Source organism: Myodes glareolus, chromosome 17 (assembly GCF_982192425.1).
Source record: "Myodes glareolus chromosome 17, mMyoGla1.1, whole genome shotgun sequence".
Lineage (NCBI taxonomy): Eukaryota > Metazoa > Chordata > Mammalia > Rodentia > Cricetidae > Myodes > Myodes glareolus.
In genome coordinates, this window is record NC_142042.1 from 66,682,119 (window position 1) to 66,708,793 (window position 26,675).

General features: G+C 54.8%; 1 protein-coding gene and 3 long non-coding RNA genes across 8 annotated transcripts in view; 1 reads left to right on the top strand and 3 right to left on the bottom strand.

Moving 5' to 3' along the window:
• Positions 1–22: 22 nt before the first annotated feature.
• Positions 23–24,923, top strand: LOC125413708 (ephrin-A3). Of its 4 annotated transcripts, none has more exons than XM_087897345.1 (5): positions 1,464–1,671; positions 22,657–22,946; positions 23,272–23,337; positions 23,525–23,602; positions 23,834–24,923. In XM_087897345.1, exons 1-5 carry the CDS (start codon positions 1,559–1,561, stop codon positions 23,962–23,964), a joined length of 678 nt encoding a protein of 225 aa, XP_087753471.1. In that variant the 5' UTR covers positions 1,464–1,558; the 3' UTR covers positions 23,965–24,923. The 4 variants fall into 4 exon arrangements, with proteins under 4 accessions (XP_048311299.3, XP_087753471.1, XP_087753470.1 ...); XM_087897343.1 differs by lacking the exon at positions 1,464–1,671 and adding an exon at positions 16,709–16,913; XM_048455342.3 differs by lacking the exons at positions 22,657–22,946; positions 23,272–23,337; positions 23,525–23,602; positions 23,834–24,923 and adding exons at positions 4,796–5,091; positions 5,382–5,450; positions 5,840–6,506 and having other exon boundaries at positions 23–1,671.
• LOC125413751 (uncharacterized) lies at positions 7,794–8,962 on the bottom strand. Its single transcript, XR_007236024.3, has 2 exons — positions 8,728–8,962; positions 7,794–8,019 (listed from the first exon to the last, which is right to left on the bottom strand). It is a non-coding gene; the product is annotated as an uncharacterized LOC125413751 (long non-coding RNA).
• Positions 22,522–23,940, bottom strand: LOC148119505 (uncharacterized). The gene is made up of 2 exons (XR_015735206.1): positions 23,808–23,940; positions 22,522–23,454 (listed from the first exon to the last, which is right to left on the bottom strand). It is a non-coding gene; the product is annotated as an uncharacterized LOC148119505 (long non-coding RNA).
• The window catches only part of LOC146891352 (uncharacterized), a 31,077-nt gene continuing 29,154 nt past the window's right edge, over positions 24,753–26,675 (bottom strand). The window contains exon 3 of one of the 2 annotated variants that reach the window (XR_015735205.1): positions 24,753–25,416. This is a non-coding gene — a long non-coding RNA (uncharacterized LOC146891352). Of the gene's footprint in view, positions 25,420–26,675 lie in introns of both variants that reach the window. The other variant, XR_015735204.1, reaches the window with a different exon arrangement.

Below are 26,675 nucleotides of genomic sequence, written 5' to 3' on the forward strand. Positions count from 1 at the left end.
GCCTGTAGCTTGTTTCTGCCCAGTCTGGGATGGATGGCCTCTAGTTTCCAAGTTCTCCCTGCCGGTGCTGTTCAGCCCCCACCGCAGCTATAGACAAATGACCTAAGTCGTCAGACCTGCATCCCCACCCTCTGACCAGGGCTGGGAAAATGAATCTAACTGGTGTTCTCAGAGCCCTGAGCCTGGGCGGAGCAGGGCAGCAGCTGCTTGAATTCCGAGGCTTCACACCTGCCTCCTCCACCTCCCTACCCCCACCCGAAGGTTCTAGAACAAAGGTGCTTTGTGTTTTGTACAGATTGCTTCTACCTCATCACTGGGTCCTCAGGACTGAGGTCTTCCGGAAGAGGGAAGGTGTGTGGGGATAAGAGGTGGGCTCTGCCCCAAAGTGGTCACCCAGTGTGACACCTAAGGCTCTATAGGAGTGGGCCTGTCCCCAGAGGTACTTCCTGCCTTCCCCGTGCACCATCTGGATGCGCAGAGAAAACAGCAATTCATGGAAGGTACTTTTGCTTCAGTCTCCAAAAGACCTGGGCTTTCAGGTGCTGGCCATCGTGTGTGCCGGTGTGAACTATCTTGTGTAGTTCGAGCTGACTGGAATTCTGGATTCTTCGGAACATTCTCCCACTGCAGAGACTGCGGATGTCACTGCATACGCAGTCCAGCTCTGGCCTTCTAGCTTTCTGCCTTGAACTGATGCAAACACAAAAGACAAGATCTGGACAAAACAAAACCCACCCCTCTTAGGCGGTATGTGCGTGAGTGCGTGGCTGTAATTCCGGTACTGGGGAGGATGGGGCAGGAGAATGGCCAGTTTGAGGCCAGTCCCGGTTACAATATAAGTTAAGGGTTAGCCAGGCTTTAGGGTTAAGACCCTGTTTCAAACAAAATAAAGCACAATATGGGACTGGAAAGAGAACACAGCCTTGGTAACGTGCGTTTTGAGTTCGGATCCCCAGCACGCAGGTAAAAAGCCCCAGGTGAAGTGCTTTGCTTCCGTTCCCAACCGCGTGTGGGAGGGGTGGGGTGGAGCAAGGAAACCGGAGGATTCCACCCCCCCCCCCCCCACCAGCCCCAAGCTTGCAGGACTGCAAGCCTAGCCAATCAGTGAGCTCCGGGATTCAGCGAGAGACCCTGTCGCAAAAAAATAAGGTGGAGAGGGATAGAAGTGAGACCTCCGCCCCAGGACAACTCGCACAAACACGTACACATACATACAAAACCAAGACCAAAAACCGCAAAGCAAAAACTCCTTCGTGAAATAGGTCCCCTCTGCCTCCCTCTCTCAGCGCAGTGAGATACAAAGGGAAGCTTTGGCTAACCTGGAGCGCACAAGAACGCATAAAGGGTTAACACGAGTTGGCACTGGGTGGAGAGGCGGAGACGAGTTTTCATTGGTGGAAAGTTATCCAGGGATGTGGTCTAAGAGTCTCCACACCCCACCTCCTTTCCGTACCTCCCCCCCCCCCCCCCTCCTTCCCCGACTTTTGTACCTAGTCTCGCCGGGACAGAGAAGCGGGCCGGGACCAGCCGGGCCAGATCAGACTGGACCCCAGGGGCGATGCGGCTGCTGCCCCTGCTGCGGACTGTCCTCTGGGCCGCGCTGCTCGGCTCGCGCCTGCGGGGGTGCTCCAGCCTCCGCCACCCTGTCTACTGGAACTCCTCTAACCCCAGGTAGCCCGGCCGAACGAGGCGAGCGCCAAGCTGGGCCCGCGCGCTCCCAAGCTGTGCGCGCGCCCGCCGCTCGCCTTTTGCAAGGCGCTGTCTGAGCCCTGCCCAGCCGCGCGCCGGGGCTCCTTTGTTTGAGCCGGCGGGGGAGGGGCGAGGCGTGCCCGGGGTCCCCCCCGCCCGAACGTGTTGGGGGACGGGCGGAGGACCCTAGTTCTGAGGGTGGTCGGATACTGGGAGCTGGGGGACCTAGACCCGTATTTTGGGCCCCGCCCCCCTTTTCTAGTGAGCCCCAACCTCCGGCCGGCCGGAGCTGGGGCGGACCGCTGAGAACCCGGGAGGGGTCTTCACCCTAGTGAAAGAACGTGAGTTCCTCTCTCTAGTTTTCGGGTCCCCTCGGCTCCTGATTTCGTTTGATATCGCTGCTTCCATCTTGATTTTATTTCTGCCCAATCCTGGCCCTGCCCTTCCAGCTGATTCACCTGTGGGCCAGTCATTTGACCTTGCTAACCTCAGTTATGTCATCTACAAAATGGGCTAATAATACCTAGTACCCTGGGAAGCAAGCGGACAGACTGAGGTCAGGCTTGTGAAAAGAAGTGCAGCTGTACAGATTTAGATGCGTATTTCTTCCTCTCTGCTGCGCTGGCTGCCTTTGAACCTCGGGATTTTTTGCTGTTTGTATCCTGCCTCCCGTTTCTCTCTGCCTCTCTGCCTTCCCCATCTGTTTTTCGATTTTCTACTTCAGACAATCTGTGGCTCTGTTCATCTATTCACTAATGTTTGATAAGCACACACTGTCAAGACTAGTGCTGGTCTGCTGGGCATTGCCAATGTGAAGCCGAGACACTGCCCCCTGGGAGGCTGCAGACCCCCAGGAGGGCAGGCCAAGATAGTCGTTCCGATACCAGGACTGGGTGATAAGCGTTATTGTCCTGGACTCTGGCTGCGTCTATCTCAGCTCCAGACCAGCGCCTCAGCCCCTAGCTCTTGAGTTTCTAGTTCATTCACCAAATCCACAAGTATTTATTGGGCACTGGCTTTGTAGGGGAGCCTTTCCACACCCAGTGTAATGAAACACAAAGACGCTAGCTTCCCTCGGCTTGCCTTCTAGTGGTCTGAGCTAAGCCGGGAATCCTTCTAATCAAGACAGCAGGTGTCCCTGGCTACTCAGTGAAGAACGTCTGGAGGCCTTTTCTAGACCATACTTTACTGTGCACTTGGTGTTGGAGGCAGGACTCATTCAGTATTCGGTGCTGTGGGGGTGGCCTGTCCCAGACCTTCTGTCTGTAGACTCCCCCAGGCTGCCTCTGAGAGGTGAAGAAGAGGAAGTCGGTTGTGTGTGTATGGGGTTCTTTCATACCTAGCGTCTGGTCAAAAAGAAGTTGGACTGTGTGTGGTGGCACATGCCGGTAATCCCAGTTTTCTGAAGGGTGAAGTGGAGGGGGGATGGGGATGGGGGTGTCGCAGCCTCGGGAGCTCTGGCTCCAGAGCAGCCATCACCACCTCTGGCCTCCGCCAGCACCTGTACTCACGCACACAAACCCATATAACATATACATAGCATAACTAAAGCAATAGTATAAATTAAAAAAGGCTGAGATGGGGCAGGAGGAGCATTGAGTTCAGGGCCAGTGTGGCTACACAAGATCCTCCCTAAAGAGAAAAAGAGAGCCCGCTTATTCATTCTCTTTTTAGCATGCCTGTTTCTCCCTAACCCTTCTGTGGCCGTGTATCACTCCCCTGCCTCGGCCTCAGCGCCTGCCAGCACTCATCCTCTTAGTGTTTATCAAGCACAGATGGTGGGCCAGGCCGTGTGGGGCAGTGGGCTACAGGGAAGGGGCCTGAAAGATGGAGATGGGTGACGGGGTAGGAGATGGATGACGGGGTAGGATGGATGATGGGGTAGAAGATGGATGACGGGGTAGGAGATGGGTGATGGGGTAGGATGATGGGGTAGGATGACGGGGTAGGAGATGGGTGACGGGGTAGGAGATGGATGACGGGGTAGGATGGATGATGGGGTAGGATGACGGGGTAGGAGATGGGTGATGGGGTAGGATGATGGGGTAGGAGATGGATGACGGGGTAGGAGATGGATGATGGGGTAGGAGATGGATGATGGGGTAGGAGATGGATGATGGGGTAGGATGATGGGGTAGGATGGATGATGGGGTAGGAGATGGATGATGGGGTAGGATGATGGGGTAGGATGGATGATGGGGTAGGAGATGGATGGTGGGGTAGGATGACGGGGTAGGATGGATGATGGGGTAGGAGATGGATGGTGGGGTAGGATGGATGATGGGGTAGGATGATGGGGTAGGATGGATGGCGGGGTAGGATGATGGGGTAGGATGACGGGGTAGGATGATGGGGTAGGAGATGGATGATGGGGTAGGAGATGGGTGATGGGGTAGGGATGGATGACGGGGTAGGATGGATGATGGGGTAGGATGATGGGGTAGGATGATGGAGTAGGAGATGGATGATGGGGTAGGAGATGGGTGATGGGGTAGGGATGGATGATGGGGTAGGATGGATGATGGGGTAGGATGATGATGGGGTAGGATGACGGGGTAGGATGATGGGGTAGGAGATGGATGATGGGGTAGGAGATGGGTGATGGGGTAGGGATGGATGACGGGGTAGGGATGGATGACGGGGTAGGATGGATGATGATGGGGTAGGATGATGATGGGGTAGGATGATGGCCTCCTCACTAATAAAGAAGCCTTATGGGCTGGGCACTATAGCCCCTTAACCTCTCTAAAACTGACTTGATTGTCACATTGGTTACCTATACACTGTCTCTCAGGGAGGTATTCAGTCTAGGAATTGACACAGGCCTATAATCTCAGCTACTCGGAAGACTAGGGCAGGAGGCTCATAGGTTCAAGGCCTGCCTAAACTGCCTATAGTGAATTCAAGGCCAGCCTGGGCAACTTAGCAAGGTGCTGTTCTAACAGGAAAAGGTAAAAGGCTGGTCACAGTCAGTCGGAGTCACTTGGCATGCAGGCCTTGGAAATGCACCCTTTCTGAGCTGTTCCCTGACTCCTCAGTCGGTGGGTGAGAGGCCGACTCAGACCCATGGTCCCACCCGTCAGCCCACACTCCCTTGTGCCCACAGGCTGCTCCGCGGAGATGCAGTGGTGGAGCTGGGCCTCAACGATTACCTAGACATCTTCTGCCCACATTATGAAAGCCCAGGGCCCCCGGAGGGCCCCGAAACCTTCACTTTATACATGGTGGACTGGTCAGGCTACGAGGCCTGCAAGGCAGAGGGGGCAAGCGCCTTCCAGCGCTGGAAGTGCTCGCTGCCTTTTGCCCCTTTCGGCCCTGTCCGATTCTCAGAAAAGATCCAGCGGTTCACACCCTTCTCCCTGGGCTTCGAGTTCCTGCCGGGAGAGACTTACTACTACATCTGTAAGTGAGCAGCTTGGCATGCCTCCTGGGGGGAGGGGAAGGAGATGAGGAAGGGGCTCTGGCTCCTAAGGCTTAGGGGCTGGGTTGAGCCAGGTAAGGGATCAACTCAACTGAAACTGTGCTGGGAAGACTGTGGAAGCCAGGAAGGAAGACTAGGGAGTTGCCGAGAGTCATGGAGGAGTTGGTACTTGGGGTGACTCGCAAAGGAAGACAAGCCAAGAAGACCTGAAATAGTCTGATTTCAAGGGATGGTTTTCTGTGCTAACTTCTTCTTCCCAATTTCCCATCAGCGGTGCCAACCCCGGAGAGTTCTGGCCGGTGCTTGAGACTGCAGGTGTCTGTGTGCTGCAAGGGGAGTGGTAAGTGGGCCAGGGTCTGGGGCCCTTTGGGGGTCGAGAAAAAGTGTGTGTGTGGGGAAACAGGAACATCAGACCTAAGGGGTCCAGGCTAAGCGTCAGGCTCCAGCCTCTTCTCCCAGACACCCCTGCGGCAGCTTCTACCACACCTTTTTTTAAAGCTGGGCATGGAGAATGGGGCTCCCAAGGGCCCCATTCCAAGTCTTATTTGGACTTGAGGACTACTGACTAGGAAGGTTTGGAAGTAGGGTTTGGGAAGGATGAGGGCGGTCGTGGGGAGGCAGTGGCTGCTTTGGGAGACCCTAGAGCCTGAAAACAGAATGAGAAGGCCAGGGCGGAGGCTGCTGAGGAAGCAGGAAAACCCAGCAGGTTCCACATCTTCTCCCTCACAGGATCCGAGTCAGCCCATCCTGTTGGGAGCCCTGGAGAAAGCGGCACATCTGGGTGGCGCGGAGAGCATGCTCCCAGCCCCCTGTCTCTCTTGCTGCTGCTGCTGCTCCCAATACTTCGTCTCCTGCGAGTTCTGTGAGCCAAGTGTACCTTCCCTGTCACCCCAAGGAACCAGAGCCCTTCCCAAGATCCTCTGCTGAAGGGGTTTTAGCCACCATACCAGTGATGCCGTGCCAGGCAGACACGATGAAGCTTTGATGTGCAAAGTCAGAGGATCTGAGGTGACCCCTGTAGGTGACTGCCCCTCACCACAGGCTGAAGAGGAACTACAAGGGAGCTGCAGACTGTCCAGGGCACCCTGGAGCATCGCTGCTTTGATGGTCTGGTCTCTTCCCCCAGAAGACTGGGATTTGGTGAGATCAAATCCTTGAGCCACTGGGGGCTGAAGCCAAAGACCTGTGAACAGGTGGGTTCCTGGCCAAGAGCGAGGGAGAAGCCATGCCATCTGTCCCCTCTAGGTGTCTTCCCAGGGGCAACTGTTGCCCTCCCAGGGGCCATTTATTTGTCTTCTGTGAAGACGGACTTACCATGAGGTTGAATTTCATGCTGGTTTGTATTTTTTATAAGTGTTTGGACCAAACCTTCAATAAATCACCCATTCTCATGGGGCATGGTGGCTCACACCTGTAATCCCAGCACCGGGGGGTGGGAGTGGGGTGGGGGTGGTAAGCAGGAAGTCAGTCTGGGTATGGGAGACCCTGTCTCAAAAAAAAAAGGAGGCCAGTGAGAAGATTCAGCAGGTTGAAGTATTTGCTTGCTGTAAAGCCTTGACCACCTGAGTTCAGTCCCCGGAACCCACCCACATGGTGGAAAGAGAACATGGTGAAAGTTGTCCTTTGGACATGCCACATGAGAATACACATGCACACACACACACACACACACACACACACACACACACACACTAATAAACTTGCGTTAAAAACCACCATCTTTGTGTTACCTTCCCTTCTGACTTCTTCCCTGACACCTGAACTCCCTGGAGCCTCATCTCTTAGCTTGACTTGGCCTGACCTCCATGCCAGCTGTGCCCAGGCCATCCATGCCAGACATCAGTGGGCACCCTCTGGGCAGTTTGGGATAGGTGCCAGCAGCAGCTGTGGAGCTTGGCACCCTCTCGCACCTCCCCAGCCATCTTCCTGTGCTAGGTGGCAGATGCTGCTGACATCCCACTCTGGTAATGCCTACCCCGGGTGCTGGGGTAAAACCCAGGGGAAACAGAAAAGCACCTGGGTTTCAGAAAGCCGGCGTCGCAACTTGCCGCCCTCCCCCTCCCCAAGGGCACTCTGGGCGGTGCCTGGCCTAGAACTGGGAAGGTGGGGTCAGATCAAAGCCTTCCTCCCCAGCGGCCTCTTTGTTCTGAGCTTTTATAAGGAGAAGGAGGTGGGGCTCTCAGGAGAGAGGGCTCCTTCGTCCTTAGTCCGATACTGTCTCTTCCTCTCAGATAAGACTGACACCCCCTAACTCCGCAAGGGCCCTCTTTCTGAACTGTGCCCTAGGTGGGAGCAGGGGAGGGAGCACCCCTTCCCGTGTGCTCGCGCTCTGCCCTCCCTGGTGCCCCGCAGGCTCCTCTGGCTATGTGCCGGCCTGCCTGGCATGGAGCCAGCGATCGATAGGTGGATGTTGTGCTGATTAGCCCGACCCGGCTGCGGCAGCGTGTGAAGATTATGGGACGGGGGGCATGAGGGTCAGGCATCAAGATGCTGGAGTTGGCGAAGCCTTCCTCCACCCCACGTCTCCTTGCACACCTAAGTCAAACTGGTTTCTTTAAAGGAATGGGACTCTGGTCCTCACAGTTCGCGGTAATTCTTTGGCTCTGGCTAAGACCCAGGGTTAAGGAGAGTAGCGGCAGGCAGAGCAGATTTTTGAGTTAATAATCTCCTCATTCGAGGCCAGTTTCAGAAAATGTTGCTTTATCGGTGTTTGGGTTAGGGTCCTGACCCTAAACTTTGATCTTCAGCAATTAAAAAGATGTTTATGTGTCGAAGAAAAGGCGGACTGAGAACTGTGGGAGGAGCTGTTGGCTCAGTCTTTTGGTCCAGCGTTGGAGTTCATCGCTGCCATCTTCCTGGAGGGCGTCTATGTGTTGCCATGGAAACCAAAGATCCAGTTACCTCCGTCCCTGTAAATAATAAGCAGGGCAAGTCCGGGGAGATTGTTTAGTGGCCTCTGCCCTGAATTCAGAAATACGGGTTCTTACCCAGCTCCCCCGAGATTACACACGCCTGTTCTCGGACCCAGCAGGAACTCTGGCTGGCAGCGCCAATCCCTTGTGCAAAAGAGACTGAGACCTCGTTGGTTTTTCTCAAATTCAGACACATGGTCTCAGTCTCAGGCCGCGCTTGACACAGACTCGTGCATTTGCAGGTGCAAGGGCGGATGCTGGGGTGGGCACAGGAGCACCCTCAGGCTGGAGGCCTTCAGGCCAAACCATACTCCCCTGCCCCTTCTTTTCGGTTCCCTTCCTCACAGCGTGAGCCCTGCACGTTTGGCAGTTGCCTGCCCAGGTACTCCCTGGTAGAAAGGTCTCATGGAGTCTGCTCTTAGCACCAATACAGGCTGAAGGCTTTGGGCGGCCCTCCCGCGCCTGGCCCTACCCACGAGAAGTCTTCGCAGCGTGTGCAGGGACACAGTTCCAAGAAGTTATGCAGGCCTGTAAGTTTGGGGCGTCACCGGTCTCCCCTAAATTCAGCGGCTCTGGACGGCTGAGGGTGGGGCCCTCAATTTACTAAACCAGCCCTAGTCTCAGCAGTACAGATGAGAAAATTTAATCTCCCTCTGTGTCCCAGGCTTGAGAGAATCTTTTGCCTGGATTCTGCTCCACACTTACCACGGTACAAATTGCCCTTCAAATCCCGAAATGGCCTTTTCTGTGACTCTCTCTTCTCCGGCTCCTTCTTTTCCGTATTCACTTCCTCCACTCATCCCTTCAGCACTCTGTGAGCTCCCCGCCATCCTTTTAGTTAGTCACACTAGCTGGGGTCGTCGGGGGATCCCCACAGTGACGCAGTTGAAAAGTGAGCACTCTGCCTTCCGAATAGCCAATAGAATCCCTGAACCTGGGGCATGAGGTCATCAGTGGCGATCTGCATTGGTTCAGGCCTGGAAACGAAGGTCCCCATAGCAACCGACGGTGCGTCCAAGCGTAACCTTGAGAGTGGTCATTGCTCCAGCTGCTGTGATCCATCCCCTGTAGCCGTTTTAGGAAATGGGTTGAAGAAGCTGGAGTGAAGTTCAACATCCCAGGTTCTGTAGCCTTCACCCAAGCAAGCTCTTGTCTTACTTAAAATTATTCTTTTTCACTCAAAACAAAGGTCAATGTCACTTAACCCAGAAAGTTTAAGTAGGGGTTATTTGCAACAATCATGGTGCCTTGGGTGCAGAGCTTCTGCCATGGGGAATGTCAATTCTGAGATCTGTTCATCTGCATATCGTCTGCATCTCATTTGCATTCTGCTCATTTAAGGTCAAATTGGGCAGACATCTCCACCTCCCTATCTCTGTCACTTGTCTGTATCTGCAATCTATCTCTTGGTGACTCTGTAGTCCTCCACTGTCTGATTCCATGGTCCCCACCCCTCCTCCCACTCTCCAAAGTCTCCTGGGGGTGGGAAGTGGCAAAGACTAGCTACAGGAGAAAGAATAAGGCATGTGCCTCTCCTCTCGATGCTGGCGACAGATGGGGAGTGCTGGTCGCTACTGCCTGGAGACTAAATTGGCAAAGCTACTAGTGGGGGGAGGTGCCCCGGCTGGGGCGAAGGTCTCCAGGGCCAAATCACCCACATGCCTGTTGAGATGCTGGAACCAGGGATGCCGGGTTCCAGTAAGGAGCAGGCTTGCCCACCTGTCTGGTGCCAGGGCAGCTTCCTCCCCTCAATTAAACACTAATGAGGTGTCATTTAACCCTTACCTTGACTACTAGCTGTCATGCATGTGGAACTGAAAATCACGGTCTCACACTGATCAAAGGGTGGGAAGGACAGCCTCCAAGGAGACAGAGATCAGGGCACTCGGACACAGGAAGGAGGGGCCTTGTGCAGGTCTCTCAAGGGAGTCTATGACTCTAGGGTTCATGTGGACTCTCCATGGACTCTAAGAATAGTGGCGTTGTCCAAATGCATTTTTTCTCTCATGGATTTACAATTATTTATTAAACACCTCTGCTAACTAAATACCAGACGGCATTTGGGTGCTGGGTACACTTATTTGCACGAAACAAGAAAGTTTCTCTTAAGAAACCTTCAGAGACATGCCAGGCTGAGTTCGAGGCTAGACTGGTCTACAGAGTGAGTTCCAGAACAGCTGGGATTACAGAGACAAATCCTGTCTCAAAAAAAAAAAAAAAAAAAAGGAATAAAGAAAGAGAAAAGAAATCTTCAGAGACAGGCCAGCCGTTAAATAAGTATGATGCCAAGTGCAAGAATTAATACAGAACTACATACAAATGACTGGGAGCAGGCTTGCTCGTCTAAAGGACCTGAGTTCAATTCCCAGCACCCAACCACATGGTGGCTCACAACCATCTGTAATGAGATCTGGTGCCCTCTTCTGGTCTGCAAGCATGCATGTAGGCAGAATACTTTGTATACAAAAAATAAATCTTTTAAAAAAACTTACAAATGATTGGGAACACAGGGGGGAATGGGCTCTGAGAGAAGCTTTGGTTGAGAAGAACAAAATTTATGGCAGGGAGATGCTTGTGTGTTTTCACATAGCAAAAGTCCACATGGAGATGTACTTTAAGAACTGTTGGTACATGCCTTGACAGTATGTTTTCATCTACATGAATGTCTGAGTGTGTGCGTGTGTATGAGAGATCTGGATCTCTTGATCTCTGCTTCTGAACTTGTATTGTGGTTTTATTACAGACCAATGCTGCGAAGATGCTCTTGTGCAGATTGGCCTGAACCTGCACAGCCCAGGGGAGAGAAGTGGGGAACTCATGTTGGCTCCATGGGGAAAAGTGGGCATCAGAGCCAGAAACCTAGCTCGTAGAGCAGCAGCAGCCTGGCCAACAGAGACAAAGGGCTGGGCTCCAGGCTGCAGGGTACAACGAGGCATGGTGGGCCACTCTGTCTCTGACTTCCCAAGTGACATGGGTGTTACATCTACCACTCCCCACCAGGAGTCCAAGTCCCTGCCCCCACCAGTTCTTCCGTGTTAAAGAGCAGGCCAGCTCAGACCTGTCTGCTGGCTCTCTCCCTGGGAAGCTGATCTCCAGGGACAGGAGAGGCTGGGGAATGCTAAGGCTTGCGGAGAGGTTGCCAGATACTCCACCCTGACTCGACAAGGCTCTCTGCAGCCTGGGCTCTCCCCACCCACTCTGGTCTTTGCCCAGACATAGACTTCATTGCCAGGATGCCCTTGAATGTTGGGCCGAGAGTGGGGGCCAGAGCTCCGACTGTGAAGATGTCTGGGTAGTGGTACCCAGCTCAAAGACCTCTCTAGACCATGGGGTATAAGGTCAAGCGCTCCTTCTCCTACAGTTTGAAGACAGGGCATTTCTTATTTATTTCTTTATTTACCCCTTTGTAGCCTTGATTACCCTTGAGCTCACAGAGATCTACCTGCCTCTGCCTCCCCCTGAATGCTGGGATCAAAGATGTGCACCACCATGCCAAGCTAAGACTTCTTTACAAACAAAACAAACAAACAAACACACACATAACTTTCTCTTCCTCCAACCTATTTAATCTTTTCCTACTCTCCAAGCCCTAGGTTACCTTTCTCTCTCTGATGGTTGCCAGGCAAGGAATTAGGGGAAGCGAGTGGAAAGGGATTCTGGGCTGGTCTGGGTGGGCAGAGCAAGGAGGCAAGCTCTTAATAAGGACTCTGATGAAGCCTCCATTAATCAAGCATCTGCTGGGCCTGGAGCACTGTGTTAAGTGATTCCCAGAGAGTGTGGATTCTGATCCTTACAACAAGCACCTTCTCAAGGAGGGAGGGTGTTATTAGCCCCACCGGGGAGAGGAGAAAAGCAGACCAGGAGAAGCTAAGTGACCAGCAAGTCACTGAGTAGTAGGCTCACGCTGACGCTGTACACATGTCCTCTTTCTCAATGCTTCTTCTTCAAGGACCACATTTCTAATGGAACACCCCAGAGACATCACCTACGACAGCCGCCCTGGCTTCCTCAGCCCAGTAGAGGAATCAGGCATGGGTAGGAATTGAGATTATTGTACTTTGACTCCTCCAACCAAGCCTTGCATCCTAAGCTTCTGTATCCTAGACAAAAATGGGGGTTCTGTGTTCCCTACTGCCATCCATTATTTTTTCAGCCCATGTAGTGCAGCGTACCACAGGGCCACATGGACACACAGGCAGAAGTGAGAGGAGTGCACACACCTGGCCCCCCCCACGGTACCTAGGTGTCGCTGGTACTTACACAGCCGAACACTCATGACCCTGTGGAAGGTGCAGAGCCTGTGAATATTTCATGTCAGGAGCTGGCGGCGGCGGCTGCTGCTCACACCATGCCCAGCTTCCCTCTCACAGGCTTCTTGTTTATTTGTTTAATGAATTATTTATCCAGCCCCCTCCCCTCCCAGCCTTCCCCTCCCCCAGGCCCTAGCCTCCATGATTTATTGAACTAAACTCAGCTCTGTGGTTGCTACCCTATGTCCTGGGAGCTGCCGTGGGCTACATAGCTGAGTGCTCCCTGTGCCCCAGACCTGCTCAGCTTTTCTGATTCCTTGGACCTCAGGGATGGGGAGAATGGAGCACCTTGTAAGATTTTTTTCAGGGAGCCTGAGCTTAATGCTCCTAGGGAGATGATGGCAGCCAGCCCCAAGGCCAGTGGAACTAGAAGGCAAAGCTTCCATGTGAGAGGAGGCCTGAGGCCCAGAGGGAGAACCAGGCCTATGAAGCAAACTCCAGTTTCACCGACAGCAGGTTAGAGTCATGTCTGATGTTTCAGCGTTTCACACTTAAGTCTGTGACCTGCTGTGGGAGATAAAACTGAGGAGCTGATTTTATTTATTGTCTCAGACAGCTTTATCCTTGTTACTATTGTTGCTTTGAGACAAGGTCTCATAGGTTGGCCTCAAACAACTTTTGTAGCTGAAGATGATCTTGAACTTTTGCTTCTCTACCGCCCAAGTGCTTGGATTAAAGGCACCACTATACCTGACTTATTTAAAAATTTTAACACTAGGCATGTTAGCACATGTGTTTAATTCCAGCACTCCAGCAGGTGAGTTCAGGGCCAGTGTTGTCTTCATAGGAAGTTCTGGGACAGCCAGGGCGACACAGTGAGACCCAGTCTCAAACAAACAAATAAACATCATTTTATGTGTATGGGTATTTTGCCTACATGTGTGTCTATGCACCATGTGTGTACCTGGTGCCTGAAAAGGCCAGAAGAGGGGGTAGGATCCCATGGAACTGGAATTAAAGGTGGTTGCAAGCTGCCAACTTGGGAATCAAATTCATGTCTTTTTACAAGGGTTAAAAAGTATTCTTAACTACAGAGCCACCTCTTCAACCCCAAAATCACTTTTAAAGAATGAAACAGAGGGAAACTGAGGACATGTTCCCTATAGCAGAGTAAATATTACTTTGCGAACCTTTCTGCTTCTGCTCCATGATACATTCAGCAGCGCTGTAGATGTGTGCGCACAGGCATGCTGTGTGGCGGTGCTGTAGATGCATGTGCGCACAGGCATGCTGTATGGCGGCGCTGTAGATGTGTGCGCACAGGCATGCTGCATGGCGGCGCTGTAGATGTGTGCGCACAGGCATGCTGCATGGCGGTGCTGTAGATGTGTGCGCACAGGCATGCTGCATGGCGGTGCTGTAGATGCATGTGCACACGCATGCTGGATGGCAGCGCTGTAGACTTGTGTGCACACGCATGCTTGATGGCAGCGCTGTGGATGTGTGTGCAGACGCATGCTGGATGGCAGGCCTGTAGACATGTGCGCACAGGCATGCTTGATGGCAGCGCTGTAGATGTGTGTGCACACGCATGCTGGATGGCGGTGCCAAATAGATAAGACATTCCTACCACGGGTCAGTCAAGAATGACTGGAGTCACAGGTATAAACAAAGGCCTACTCCCCACATTGGAAGACTTCTCCTGACCCAGATGCTACAGGTTCCAGGCGCAGACAGCAGCTCAGATCTCATGTCCAGAAACCTAGTCCTTCAAGAATCCCAGTCCCAGTCAGGTTTAGTGGCACACGCCTTTATCCCAGCACTGGAGGAAGAGGCAAGCGTTTGAGACTGGCCTGGTCTACCTACTGAGTTCCAGACAGATACACAGAGAGACCTGTCTCAAACAAACAAACAAACAAACTCTCAGTTCCCTTGAGGTTTTTGAGCGGCACTGTAGCTGGAGGTGCATATACTGTATTTTCTGTAGACAGAACTGCCGCATACAGTTATACGGTTGGTGCTTGGTACAACAAAGGACAAGGAGGGCCGCATCAGCTCACGCTCCCCACTAAGATGGAGAGGCACGAACGTCCGCTTCCCACCAACGGCACCGCTTGCCCAGAGCTGCACTCTACAGACAGAGTATGCGTGGAGGGGTGCTTTTGTGATCTACACAGAGGCGCAAAGCTGCCAGCAGCCCCAAGAACAGAAGCCTGGGTACCAGAGGAGCCCACCCGTGGACACAGGCCCCACACAGGTCTCAACTTGAAAGTTAGATTTTGGTCAGAGAGAGAAAGATGGTCTTGGACCCAGGCTTAAACAAAGAGGGCCCCAGTTCAAAGGAAAAGGCTCTCTTTTTTTTCCTGTTTTTTAAAATTATTATTATAAGGGAGTGGCTGTGGGTATCTGCACATGCGAGTGCCAGTACCTTTTGAGGCCACAAGAGGGCATCAGATCCACTGGAACTGGACTCCCAGGCTTTTGTGAGCCATCTGATGTGGGTGGGTGCTGGGAATCAAAGGTGGGTCCTCTTGACCTCTGAGCCACCTCTCCCACCATGAAGCTCTATGGTTATTGAAGGGAGAAAGTGGAGTAGTACATTCTAAAGAGAAACAGCTGGGCTCTAGAGTAGGGGCCCAAGCCACCCAAATCTTAAAATAAAAGCCAGGTCTTACTCATTTACTTTCTTACCATAAGGGGATTGAATCTAGGGTCTCATACACATGCTATACCAATAAGTACATTCAAAGTCCTGGGCCAGTCCAGCCTACACTTACTGTGCATAGGGACAGACTCTCCGGCTCTCTGCTCTACAGAGAGACGCTTGCTTCTGTGGATCAGAGGCGTCACATGGAGGACAGGGCTGGAACCTGTGGTCCCATGAGTATGCAGGTTAGCATTACTGGGGTGAAGCAAACCTCTTTGGGAACGAAGAGAGATGTTTGCAGAGTCCCTCACTCCCATCCCAAGGGGCCTCGTTTATTTTCTGGCTCCCAAGAAGAGAGAAGATGCCTCCTGGGAGTGGAGAGGTTCCCAGAGAGGACAGCACCCACTCTTGCCTTGCAGCAGGGAGGCACGGAGCCCAAGGCAGGCTTGTTCGTGGTCAAGGCCTTGTACTGCCAAGGTGGAGGGTGCAGATATCTGTCCTGCCTCTTGAAGCACAACAAAACAGCATCATGCCTGCCTCCCCGGGCACAGCTGCTGTGGGTTCTGAGAACCCAGTCAGGCTTGGTTCTGCTTTGCCTTTTGGTATGGGCATCTAGGAAAGAGAAAAGTCAGGGGTGAAGGTCTACTAGGTCTGGATTCTGGACCCTTTGAGAGGGGTAGGCCAGTTTGCTAGGGAGATGTGTGTGGACTTCGATGTCTCTGTGGTTGTAAGCCTATGTTTTTCTACCAATCTCTTTCTAGTTATCCCAGCACCTTGTGTGTCACGTGTCCCTGTTTCCGTGTTCCCTGCTTCTGGGTACACATACCCCCCCCCCCCCCCGTGTGTATGCCATGTCTGTGCTTGGATGTCCCCACTAAGACAATGCTGTGGAACACAAGGTCCTCTCTGTCCTTAGAAAAAGCATCTATGGGACAGGAATGAGCATGCCCAAGGACGTCGCTGAGGGAATTGGAGGCAGTGAGGGGCCTTTTGTGGGCATGCCAAGAAGACCACTCCGCTACTGCTTGGCTCCAACTGACTCCTACCTTAACTGTCACCATCAGAGACAAACACCTTTGCCCTGGATTACCAAAGTAGGCCGTTTATTAAGACAGGGTCTCATTATGTAGTCCTACACAGACCAATATAGGCCCTTGAACTCACAGAGATCTGACTGTCACTGCCTTCAGAGACCCAGGTTTAAAAGAGTGGCCACTGTGCCCAGACCCTGGAAGATGACATTCTTTGGGCTGAGCTTCTCTGCCTTGGCTCCGAGAAAAACAAGCCCTCGTGTTCATCTGAGGGCCTTCAGGCAGCCAGCTGTTAGCTCCTGGGTGTCCCCTGAGGGCTTTCCCATCATGTGCCCATTTAACTCCTGAAGCACATGAAAAGGGTGTGGAGGAAGTAGAGTCCAACTTCGTTCAGATATGGGTCTACTCCTGCTTATTCAGAGCTAGACCTTTGCTCCTTGACACTCCTATACTCCATGGAGAAAGGTGTGGACCTACACAAGATGTGTACCCCGGTTTGGGCTCCCAAATCCTTCTGGGACTCCAGCCTTGGGGAGCAAAAGACGCAAGAAGCAGCAGCAAATCACCTAGGAGAGTGGAGAGATGCGTTGTTCCTAGAGGGGCAAAACAGTTCCCGTCGCCCACGCGCCCGGCGCGCTCTGGGCTCAAGTGGGGCGGAGCCCGGCGTGAGCGCGCCAGGGGCGGGGCCTCGGGGGCGCGCCCAGAAGGGCGGAGGGAAGAATTGTGGGCGTGGCTAAGGTTGGGGGCTGGCAGCGGCGGCAGCAGGGAGCTGGGAAGCTGAGAAGCCGGGAGCGCGGGGCTCAGTCGGGGGGCGGCGGCGGCGGCGGCTCCGGGGATGGCGGCGGCTCCGCTGCTGCTGCTGCTGCTGCTCGTGCCCGTGCCGCTGCTGCCGCTGCTGGCCCAGGGGCCTGGGGGCGCGCTGGGAAACCGGCATGCGGTGTATTGGAACAGCTCCAACCAGCAGTGAGTCGGGGACCCGGAGAACCCGTGCGTCCCGCGTCAGTGATGGGGGAGCTGGTGGGCTCTAGAAGTCCTAGGGGAACCTGGCGGCAGTCCTGGGAGACAGGCTCGGTGCCGAGAGGCGAGGGAGAGGGGATGCACTACGTGGGCGTCTGTGAAACTAGGGGTTGTCTGAGAAGCTGATGGGGCATAGTGAGGAGCGCTCTGGCTGTGCGGAGGAGGCTGCTGGGGGGCCTCAACCTCATCTTGGTTTCTTTCCACACTCGCCTCTGGAATAGTGTTCCCTGTCCCATAATCCCCCCCCCCCCCATCCACACTCCTTTTGGCTAGGTTGAAGTCTGGGGGTACCGGTGTGCTGGGGATAGGCCGCTGCATTTGGGAGCCCAAGGATGACCTGTTTTCAGCCTGTAAACGTTGATGGGGCTTTGCCTAAGACTCTTGCTTTTAGAAGTGGGGTTCGGCATTAAGACAGGAGTCCAATTCGCTACCTCCCCAGAACGAAGGGGAATGGACTGTTCTGGTTGTGTGGATAAACGCTACTGGGGTAAGCCGGGGCAGGGTCGCGGAGTTGGGGGGCCCTGGAAACGCAGGGTATTGGTGAGAAAGAAGGAGGCAGAGATATCGGTCACACACACACACACACACACACACACACACACACACACACACGCTGAGGCTAGGGACGGCGTATGGCACCGAGTGTGAACGGGCGTGCGCGGCTGTCAGTGTGCGTGTGTCTGTGTGATTTGTGTGTCTGCGTCGGCGACCGTCTAGGGGTGGGAGCGGGCGACGGGTCGGGGAGGGGGCTGCGGTCGGTGTCCGCGTGGCCAGTCTTGTCTGGGCTGGGGTGGCTCTTGGCGCCGCCGCGGTCTGGGCGGGTGTCAGGGCGGCCGTGTGGTTTCCTCCGGTGTGTGGCGCGGCGGCCCGGTGCCGGCTGCGGGACCGGGCCATCATTCTGCACAGTCCTTGCTGCCCTTGTCTTCTCCCTGCCGAGCTGTCGTGTGTATCACTCTGGCCACCTCAGTGTGTTGGTAGGGGGATCCCTGGGGACACGGGGATCACTGTCACACCTGCCCGGGCGGTGGCGGCAGCTTTGCTTCTGACTCCCTGCCCTGGGGGCCGACTAGGGAACAAATGGTGAGACCCCAGGGGAGGGGACCTGAAGGGCCTCGACCACGACCCCCAACCTTCCGGGGGAGGGGCTCCTGCTTGCTGCTCTGCTCTTTGTTGTTTGGGGCTCTGCGCCTCCCCCTCTTTCTCCTCGCGCCCAGAGTGTCAGACTGGGGGTGGGGATGAGCTAATGACGCCCCCCTTTTGCTTCCCATGGAAACCTCGGGGGTGGGGTTGCAGCCCCTCCCCCCCGGAGTGGGACTCCAACCTCTCCGGGGGGCGCTGAGGGCTGACTACCTTGCTATATCTAGCTCACCCCCCCACGAGATTCACACGTCCGACCCCCGCCCCGCTTCAGTCTGGCACGAGCCGTGAGCTCGCAGGTGAGAGACCCCGAGTTCCCCGCCACCCTTGGGGAACCCCCCTGGTCGTAGATGCCAGAGTCTAGTGGGTGTGGGAATAGCCTTGAGGGGAGCGTTGATCAGGTTCCCCTCCCCCGCATACACCTGGGCGCAGGTGAAAGCTCCGGAACGGGATGGGAGAGCCGGGTTCCCAGAACCTCCTTTCGCCCTCTCCTCTCCCGTGCGGGCAGGGACCGAGGGAGGTAGGAGGCGGCGCACACTCGGCCAGGAGGCCGCTGCCGCCCCCGCCCCGCTTCCCGGGCCTTTGTTGCCGCTGCGCCCGGGCTCCCCGGCTCTCTCACTGCGGCATCCGCGGCCCCATAAATCGTGAGAGCGACGTGCTCCAGAGCCGGGAGTGGAGAGGGCCGGGGAGCTGGGGGCGGGGCCGGGCCGAGCCACAGGCTCCCAGGCCCCCCCTTCCTCCCGTCACGTGATCCAGACTCCTGGCTCCCACCTCCCGTCACGTGCAGAGGGTCGCTGCCCCTTGGGGTCACGTGGGGGAGGGTCTGCGACCCCGCCTCTTAGGGTCACGTGGGAGGGTGCTGGTGAGACACGTGCAGTAACCTCTTTTGACAGACCTGCAGTAGCCTCCGTTGACAGACCAGGGCCGGTGGCTCGGTCCTGGCTACCTAGCCTTCACCCCTTCCCCCACTTGGCCCCTTGAGTTAGTCCCTGGGAATAGGCGAGACCTTTTCCTAACCTGGCCCAGAAACTAGGACGCGGTGGGAACCCGTATTGGAGGGAGTGATGAGGGTGTGAAGTCGGGGGTCTCCTGAGCCGGGTATTGAACCGGGTGGAGTTGAGGCCAAACCTGTATATCCCCCTTGCTAGCGCTTCTTTTCTTTGAACTAAACGAAGGTGTTGGTACTCGCCTTAAGAGCATCTTTTTTTCTCGTGATCTCCCTACCTATCTTGAAAATGTTGCTGTTGCTGATCGCTTTCATTCACACATTCATTCAACAAATATTTATTGAGACCTCTACTATGTCCACGGTGGTCTGTTTTCGTCCGGTCGCCAATGTGTCCCATTTCTCTTCTTTTCCACGCTGTCTTCTCTGCTATGGGCCTCTCCGGATCGGATGCTGAGTCTTTGCCGTTTTTCAAGTCTTGCCTGGTTCTCATTCCTATCCTCCCTCTCCCGGTTTCTGGCTTCCCCTGTCTCACTGTGGCTCCCACCCTTTCCCCTCTCGGGCGAATCCGTCTGTGTGTTCGCCTCCCCTCTGTATATGGCAGAGTCTTTCCATCTCTGTGTGTCTCGCTTTCGGCGGGTCCTCGCTCTTCTCCGCCGCTGCAGATCTATAAACCTTCGCCGCCGCTACTGTCGCAGGGTCGAGGGGCGGGGGTGACCGGCGAGCTGCTTCTCCACCAGACCCGAGCTGGCGGGGCGCGGGGGTGTCAGTGTGCACGCGCCGCCCTAGGAGCGTTCCCGCCGCCGCTGCCCACCCCCACCCCCCCCCAGCCCCGGCGCGCGGACTCCACGCCGCGCACACGTGGTTGGGCCTCGCCTGCTGGAGCGGGCGGCGCGCAGCCTCGGGGGCGCGCACTAGAGGGGAAGAACCTAGTCTCTGCATTTTGCCTCCACTTCCTTAACTCTGCATCTTGGCTTCTAAAGATGAGGATAGGAGTTTAACAAGTTCAGGATCTCTTGGGAGCCTTTCCCTTCTCCCAGGTCTTGTTAGACACCCTGTTTACCTGCCCCTAATTGCCCCAGGGGGAGACGTTTGCTCCTTCCCCGCTCCCCTACCTCCCGTCCAGTCCCCTGCTGACACCGAAGGTTAAGTTCCACGGGCCTGGGAAGCTGGGGGCGCTGTAGAAATGAGAAGAGTCGGGATGCACCCAGGGGCGTTGCAGGCCGGGAGGGACGAAGTAACCAGGTTAGGGGCTAATCCCTGTAGAAGAGCGGTGAAGACCTTTCTGTGAGAGGAGTGGGAAATAACAAGGGAATAAAATGGAGGGAAGAACGGAGAACTCCCTGAAGAACCCATTCCCTAGATGCTGGCCCACCCTCCGCGGAGCGCGGGAGCGGGGGTAACCTTGGAGGCACGGTAAGCTGCAAAGCTCTTCTGGGGCCTGTGTGCACACCTCCCCTTCACTGCTGGGCTAAGAAGGATGACAGATTCAATTAAAGAGGTTGTGCCTAACAGACAGGTCGGGTCTCCTAGGAGTTATGGTTTGGGATTTCTGGCACCCAGCCTTCTGCTCTGTATCCACCAATGGACACAGCTAACTTGCTATCGGGTTTTGACCCACATGACCAGGTTGGGGGCATTTCTGAGGCTTTACTTCCATCAATCACAGGGGTAGGTAAGAGGTGACTTCTTTTCCTGTCGTTATACAGCAACCGCTGTATATGCTCAGCCCGCCCTCTTGAGGAAACTGAGGTACCACCTGTGGGAATATCTCTGGAGTTGGCTTGCTCCCTGCTGTGAGGCTGGAGGAATGGGGCAGCTGCAGGGAGGGGCTCCTTCAAAATCAGACTGGATACATGGGTGAGGCTGAAGGAACATGGCTCCAGGGTGGCTCTGGGGCTGCTCTAGGCCTGGCACCCTGTGCTGACTGGCGGGTGGCCCCTTCCCCAGGACCTTAGGGAAGGAACAAGAGACTGTGGGGTTGGGATGGACATACAATGCATGGGTGGTGGCTGGGAGCAGCCAGGCCTTGTCTAACCCGTTTTCCTGCTCTCGGCGCCCGTCGAGACTCCTGCCCACCTGAGCGCCAGGGACAGGGAGGGGCCCGAGTGACCCATCACTCCCATGGGAACCAAGTGGGACTGGTGGCATTCCTGATGACTCAAGAAGGCTGTGCCCATTCTTACTGCAGAGCCCAGACACCAGCTGTTACACATCTGCCTCACTGCTGGTTCTGGGGAGGGGGCAATACAAATAAATCCCGTGAGGATGGGTGATGTCAGGTGGGATCCTCAAGGCCTCATCCCATGGTGAGGCCTTTCCTTGCTGTTTGTGGGACTGGGTAGTGCCTGGTGACAGAGAGCCAGTTCCTCCCCTAGGGAGTTCCCGGGGACTAGGGAGCCCAATGGTTTGTCCTTTCACCAGGTAACCCATGCCTCCCTGTGCCCACTGTACTCCCGTATCACTGCCAGCCTATGCACACTTGCCCTCGGGAAGTTAAAGGAAACTTCTAGCCTCTCCTCCACACTTCTACATTGAGGTCTCTGGCATTCTGCGCTACCACCAGGATGTTCAGACCAACACTTAGATGGAGACTAACAGGCAGGTGGGGGTTCCTGGGGACCCAGTATCTGCTTCTCTGTCCAGAGACTCCCTTGGAAAGTGACAGCCGCAGTCCTCTTGTCTAGGCCCTGTGTGTGTTGGGGGCAGTGGCGTCTCAATGGAGAAAGGAGGTGTGTGAGGAGAGAGAGAGCTTGGCGTGGTCACAGGTGGGGCCTTGATACTGAACTCTTCCGCTCCCTGATCTGTGTCAGGTTATTGGGGACTTAATTGTCCACGGTCTCAGGATGGAGGGAGGTAAATGGGACTCAAAAGCGCAAAGATAGAGGTCCTGCCCTGTCGGGAATTCAGGGGGAAGCCCTGAGACTGTTGGGGCTAGCTCAGCACACATGCAATGTAGCTCTTGTGAGTATCTGCTGCCTGTGAGTGGGCGGTGGACATTTTTGTGTTTGTGCCATAGAACTTGTGCATGTATGTGCATGAAGCCGCCATACATGCGTGTATGAGGGCAAGTCCTGTCGGACTGGCCTGGGGGGTGGACCTGCAGCAGCAAGAAGGCATTCTGGGAGAATCGATGCTAGGGTTTGTGTTCCAAGTAAGGGGTCTCAATTCTTTCCCCCTTCGCTTCCATTCCTTCAATCCCTCCTCGGGCCTGGTGAATTATGGGGAATGGGCTGAGGAAATCCGGGCCTGGGTCTGGGAGTCGTTGGGGCCTGCGCTGTTACTGTGGCAACCAGAGCTGGGTTCCTTCTTTCCTCCGCCCCTCTCCCACTCTTCCTTAGGAGGTAGGCCAGGCTTCTTTGTGCCTTTGCTACCCTCTGGTGGCCACCAGGAGAAAGACAGGCTAAAAGGAGAGGGCACAGTGGCACTCTTGGACTCTGGGAACAGAAAGGGGCCGAGAAAAAGTCAAGATTTGGGGGGAATGAATTTTTATGATGAAAATACATTATGTATGTGGACTAAAATGTCCTAATGAAGAAATGCGAAGTAGTGGCATGGAAAACCATAGAGCACTGGGCTTTCTTTGACCGCTTCATTTGTCCACAGCCTGCGGCGAGAGGGCTACACGGTGCAGGTGAACGTGAACGACTATCTGGATATTTACTGTCCGCACTACAATAGCTCAGGGCCTGGCGGCGGGGCGGAGCAGTACGTGCTGTACATGGTGAACCTGAGCGGCTACCGCACCTGCAACGCCAGTCAAGGCTCCAAGCGCTGGGAATGCAACCGGCAGCACGCCTCGCACAGCCCCATCAAGTTCTCCGAGAAGTTCCAGCGCTACAGCGCCTTCTCGTTGGGATATGAATTCCATGCCGGCCAAGAATACTACTATATCTGTGAGTGCCGGGTCCTCGGTCTTTTGAGTGACAGGGTAGGGTCCCAGGGATCCCCGTCCGGCTGATGTGGTCGTCACCAGAGTTGTGAGGATGGGGGTGGGGGGTTGGTGACAGCCCCAAGTTTGGGCCTCAGAGCATTTCTGTTCCGGGCATTCTGGGTTGGGCTGGCCACAGAGCCATGGTGACCACTGCCCAAAGGATGGAGCAGTTACTCCAGGACATAGCCGGATGCGGGCAATTTGGGGGGGGGGGGAATGAGAGTTTAAGCGTAAGGTCGCAAGGGCACCAGTGAGTGAAAGCAACTCAGGCCCAGTCTCCTCCCCAGCCACGCCCACTCACAATCTGCACTGGAAGTGTCTGAGGATGAAGGTGTTCGTCTGCTGCGCCTCCAGTGAGTAGCGTCGTCGGCTTCCAACCATGTCCGCATCCTCGCCTCCCTGCTTTGGGGCTCCCTTGACTTCCTCGGGATGGGGGCGGAGGGCACAGGCGACAGGGATTAGCTTCCCAGCTGTAGCAGGGGGAGGGGTCCATGCCCTGACTTTCCCCTCCTCTCTCCCCACCCGCACCCCACCCCGCAGCATCGCACTCCGGGGAGAAGCCGGTCCCCACTCTCCCCCAGTTCACCATGGGCCCCAATGTGAAGATCAACGTGTTGGGTGAGTCTGCGCAGCGCCCTCTGGTGGCCACTGCTGGAACCGCAGCCCCTTTCCCGGTGCCTGCTTTTTTTCCGCATGCCTTCCCTTGGGACACCGGTCCATCCTGCCCGTCCCGCCCCCGTGGGTGGTCACATCCCTGGCTCCACTGCTGCTGCTGCTGCCGCCTCCGCGTGCCCCCCGCCCCAGCGTCCAGCACAGCCCTTACCAGTCTGTCTGTTTGTCTCTCCACAGAAGACTTTGAGGGAGAGAGTCCCCAGGTGCCCAAGCTTGAGAAGAGCATCAGCGGGACCAGCCCCAAGCGGGAACACCTGCCTCTGGCCGTGGGCATCGCCTTCTTCCTCATGACACTCTTGGCCTCCTAGCTCTGTCCCTTCCTATGACAGAGAGAGGTGGGGCAGAGCTGAGAAGGAGCAGGGAATCAGCTGTGGGGCCTACATCCTTCTTGCCGTGGTTGGGAGTGGGATCTGACCGTACATCTGTCTATCTGTGCCTGCCCTCTTTGCCCACTGTCTAGGACAGGCGTTGTAGTGGATCAGGCACAGGGGCAGCCACAGGTCCCAGGTGGCCTGTGGCTTTGGTAATGTTTGGTACCAAACCTGGGGGCTTTAAAAGGCAGTGCTCAGGACTCCCTGCTCCCTGGTACCTTTCCCTGACCCTGGTGCCCTCCCTCTTTGTCCCCCAAGAGGCACATATGCCCCAGAGAGAACAAATGAAGCTCGGGAGGTGCCCCCTGTCACTCTCCTCCGGGGCAGAACATGGGGAGGGGACTAGATGGGTGAGGGGTGGAGCCTCAGGCTACCCCTCCCCTGTTTACAGCAATAAGCATGTCCTCCTCCCTCCTCCCTCCCACACAGAGGGCTGTGGTTTGGATTGAATCCAAGTTTACAAATAGACACCCCTGGGGGGAGCAGGCAGTGGACAGGGGTGGGCATTGGGGTGCCAGACAGGCATGTACAGACACTATATCTCTATATATAATGTACAGACAGACAGAGCCCTTCCCCTCTTTAACCTTGACCTTTCCTGACCCCCCCTTCCAGATTCAGACCCCTTTCCCACCAGGTTAGGCCCCTCTTGGGACCCCCCTGGCCCCTCTTTTGTCTTCTGTGAAGACAGGACCTATGCAACGCACAGACACTTTTGGAGACCGTAACAACAATGCCCCCTCCCTTCCAGCCCTGAGCGGGGGAACCAACTCCCAGGACCTTGCCCTGCCCACCCTATGTGGTCCCCACCCATCCTGGGCCTTTTTCAAGTGCTTTGGCTGTGACTTTCATACTCTGCTCTTAGTCTAAAAAAAATAAACTGGAGATAAAAATAACTGAGTGTGTGTGGTTTCAAGGGGCCATGTCCCTCTGTTTCACTGGCTGAACCCTATAGGGCTCAGGTCCCGGTGATCAGGGCATTCTAGCTCTGAGTCCATGGAGTGCCTGGCTCTAGGGTCCAGCTCTGTGTGCAGAACCTGGGCGACTTTGGGCAGATTCCTTAACCTTTCTAAGCTCAGGCTTCCCACAGGGGGAATGGCTTCAGTCCCCGTTTCCCAGGGCCCATGTATGGGGGTTAAGGCTCAGGCTGGCGTTCTCTATGCTGTAGTCGGAGGATTTTGACTGGGTCCAAGGATTTCAGGGGATTTGTGAACCTAGATAGGAAAAAATGGCATTCTTTATGTTCACTCACCCGCGACAAGTTTAGCCTTCCCTTATGTACTTGGGCATCAGGCCACATAGCGTTAACGGCACCTGTGACTTTGTAGCCGACGGAAATCCCAGATGTTTTCAGACTGCTTTATATCTCAGAATATCATTGATGCGTCACTACTTTGAAATGATCATAGCTGTTAGATTTTCCTTGTTTTTAACATGTTAATAAAGAAACATATATATTACATACCAAAAATGTAAATGTCTGTTAACTGTGTTTCAGTATAACTGGGATCCTTCATGACACTTTGTGATTTTGTTTAAAAACATGTTCCCTGCTAGGGCCTGCACTCCACGTAGCTACAGCACCCGGTCAGGAGAGCAGAAAGGACAGAAGGTTAAGGGTAGAGCACGGACAGGACAATCCAAAGGGGCCTCTCAGGAGCCAGGGAGGGGGCTTTCTCATAGCCCAGGGGACTTTACCCCACCCTGGTTTCCTTAGTGGCACTGAGCACAGGCTAGACCCCTCCTACGTGCTCCTGTGGCTGTTGGTAGCATTGTAATGCCCTAGCCAGGTAAGGCGGCGTGGACCTGTAACCCCAGCACTCAGTGGGGCTCAGGAGAAGACTGCAGATTCAAGGGTGGACTAGGCTATAGAGTGGTACCGTATCTGAGCATGTACAGGCTCTTGCTAAGGTTTGGCTATCACCTAGCAGAGATGGCTGTAATGGGCAGGCAGGGAAAGAACCAGAAGCAGGCGATGGGCCAACCTGACACCACTATACCAAAAGACCAGAAAGGCTGGCCCAGCCATCAGTTTTCCACGTTGTTAGTCGATACTCAGTGAACACCTGCCACGTGCCAGGTACTGGTGGAACAAAGAAGGCACTGTCTATACTCTCAGATACACTGATTTCCCAGGTGTGGTGGTACACACCTGTAATCCTGGCACATGGAGGCTTACCGCTTCCTCAGGCATCAGGCATGCATGTGGTGCTCAGACATACGTGCAGGCAAAGCACTTGTATGAATAAAACAAATCTTTAAAAAATAAAAGACTCAGGCTGGGCGGTGGTGACGCACGCCTTTAACCCCAGCATTTGGGAGGCAGAGGCAGGTGGATCTCTGAGAGTTCAAGACCAACCTGGTCTACAAGAGCTAGTTCCAGGACAGGCTCCAAAGCTACAGAGAAACCCTGTCTTGAAAAACAAAACAAAAAACCAACAAGAAGACAGGAGGAAAGAACTGTCAGAAGTTGTCCCCTGGTCTCCACATATTCTTGTGTATACACAACATGTTCATAACTTTTTAAAGTTCCTATGCTGGCTGGTTTTGTGTCAGCTTGACACAAGCTAGAGTTATCTGAGAGGAGGGACCCTCATTTGAGAAAACACCTCCATAAGATTGGTTTGTAGAGCATTTTCCTAATTAGT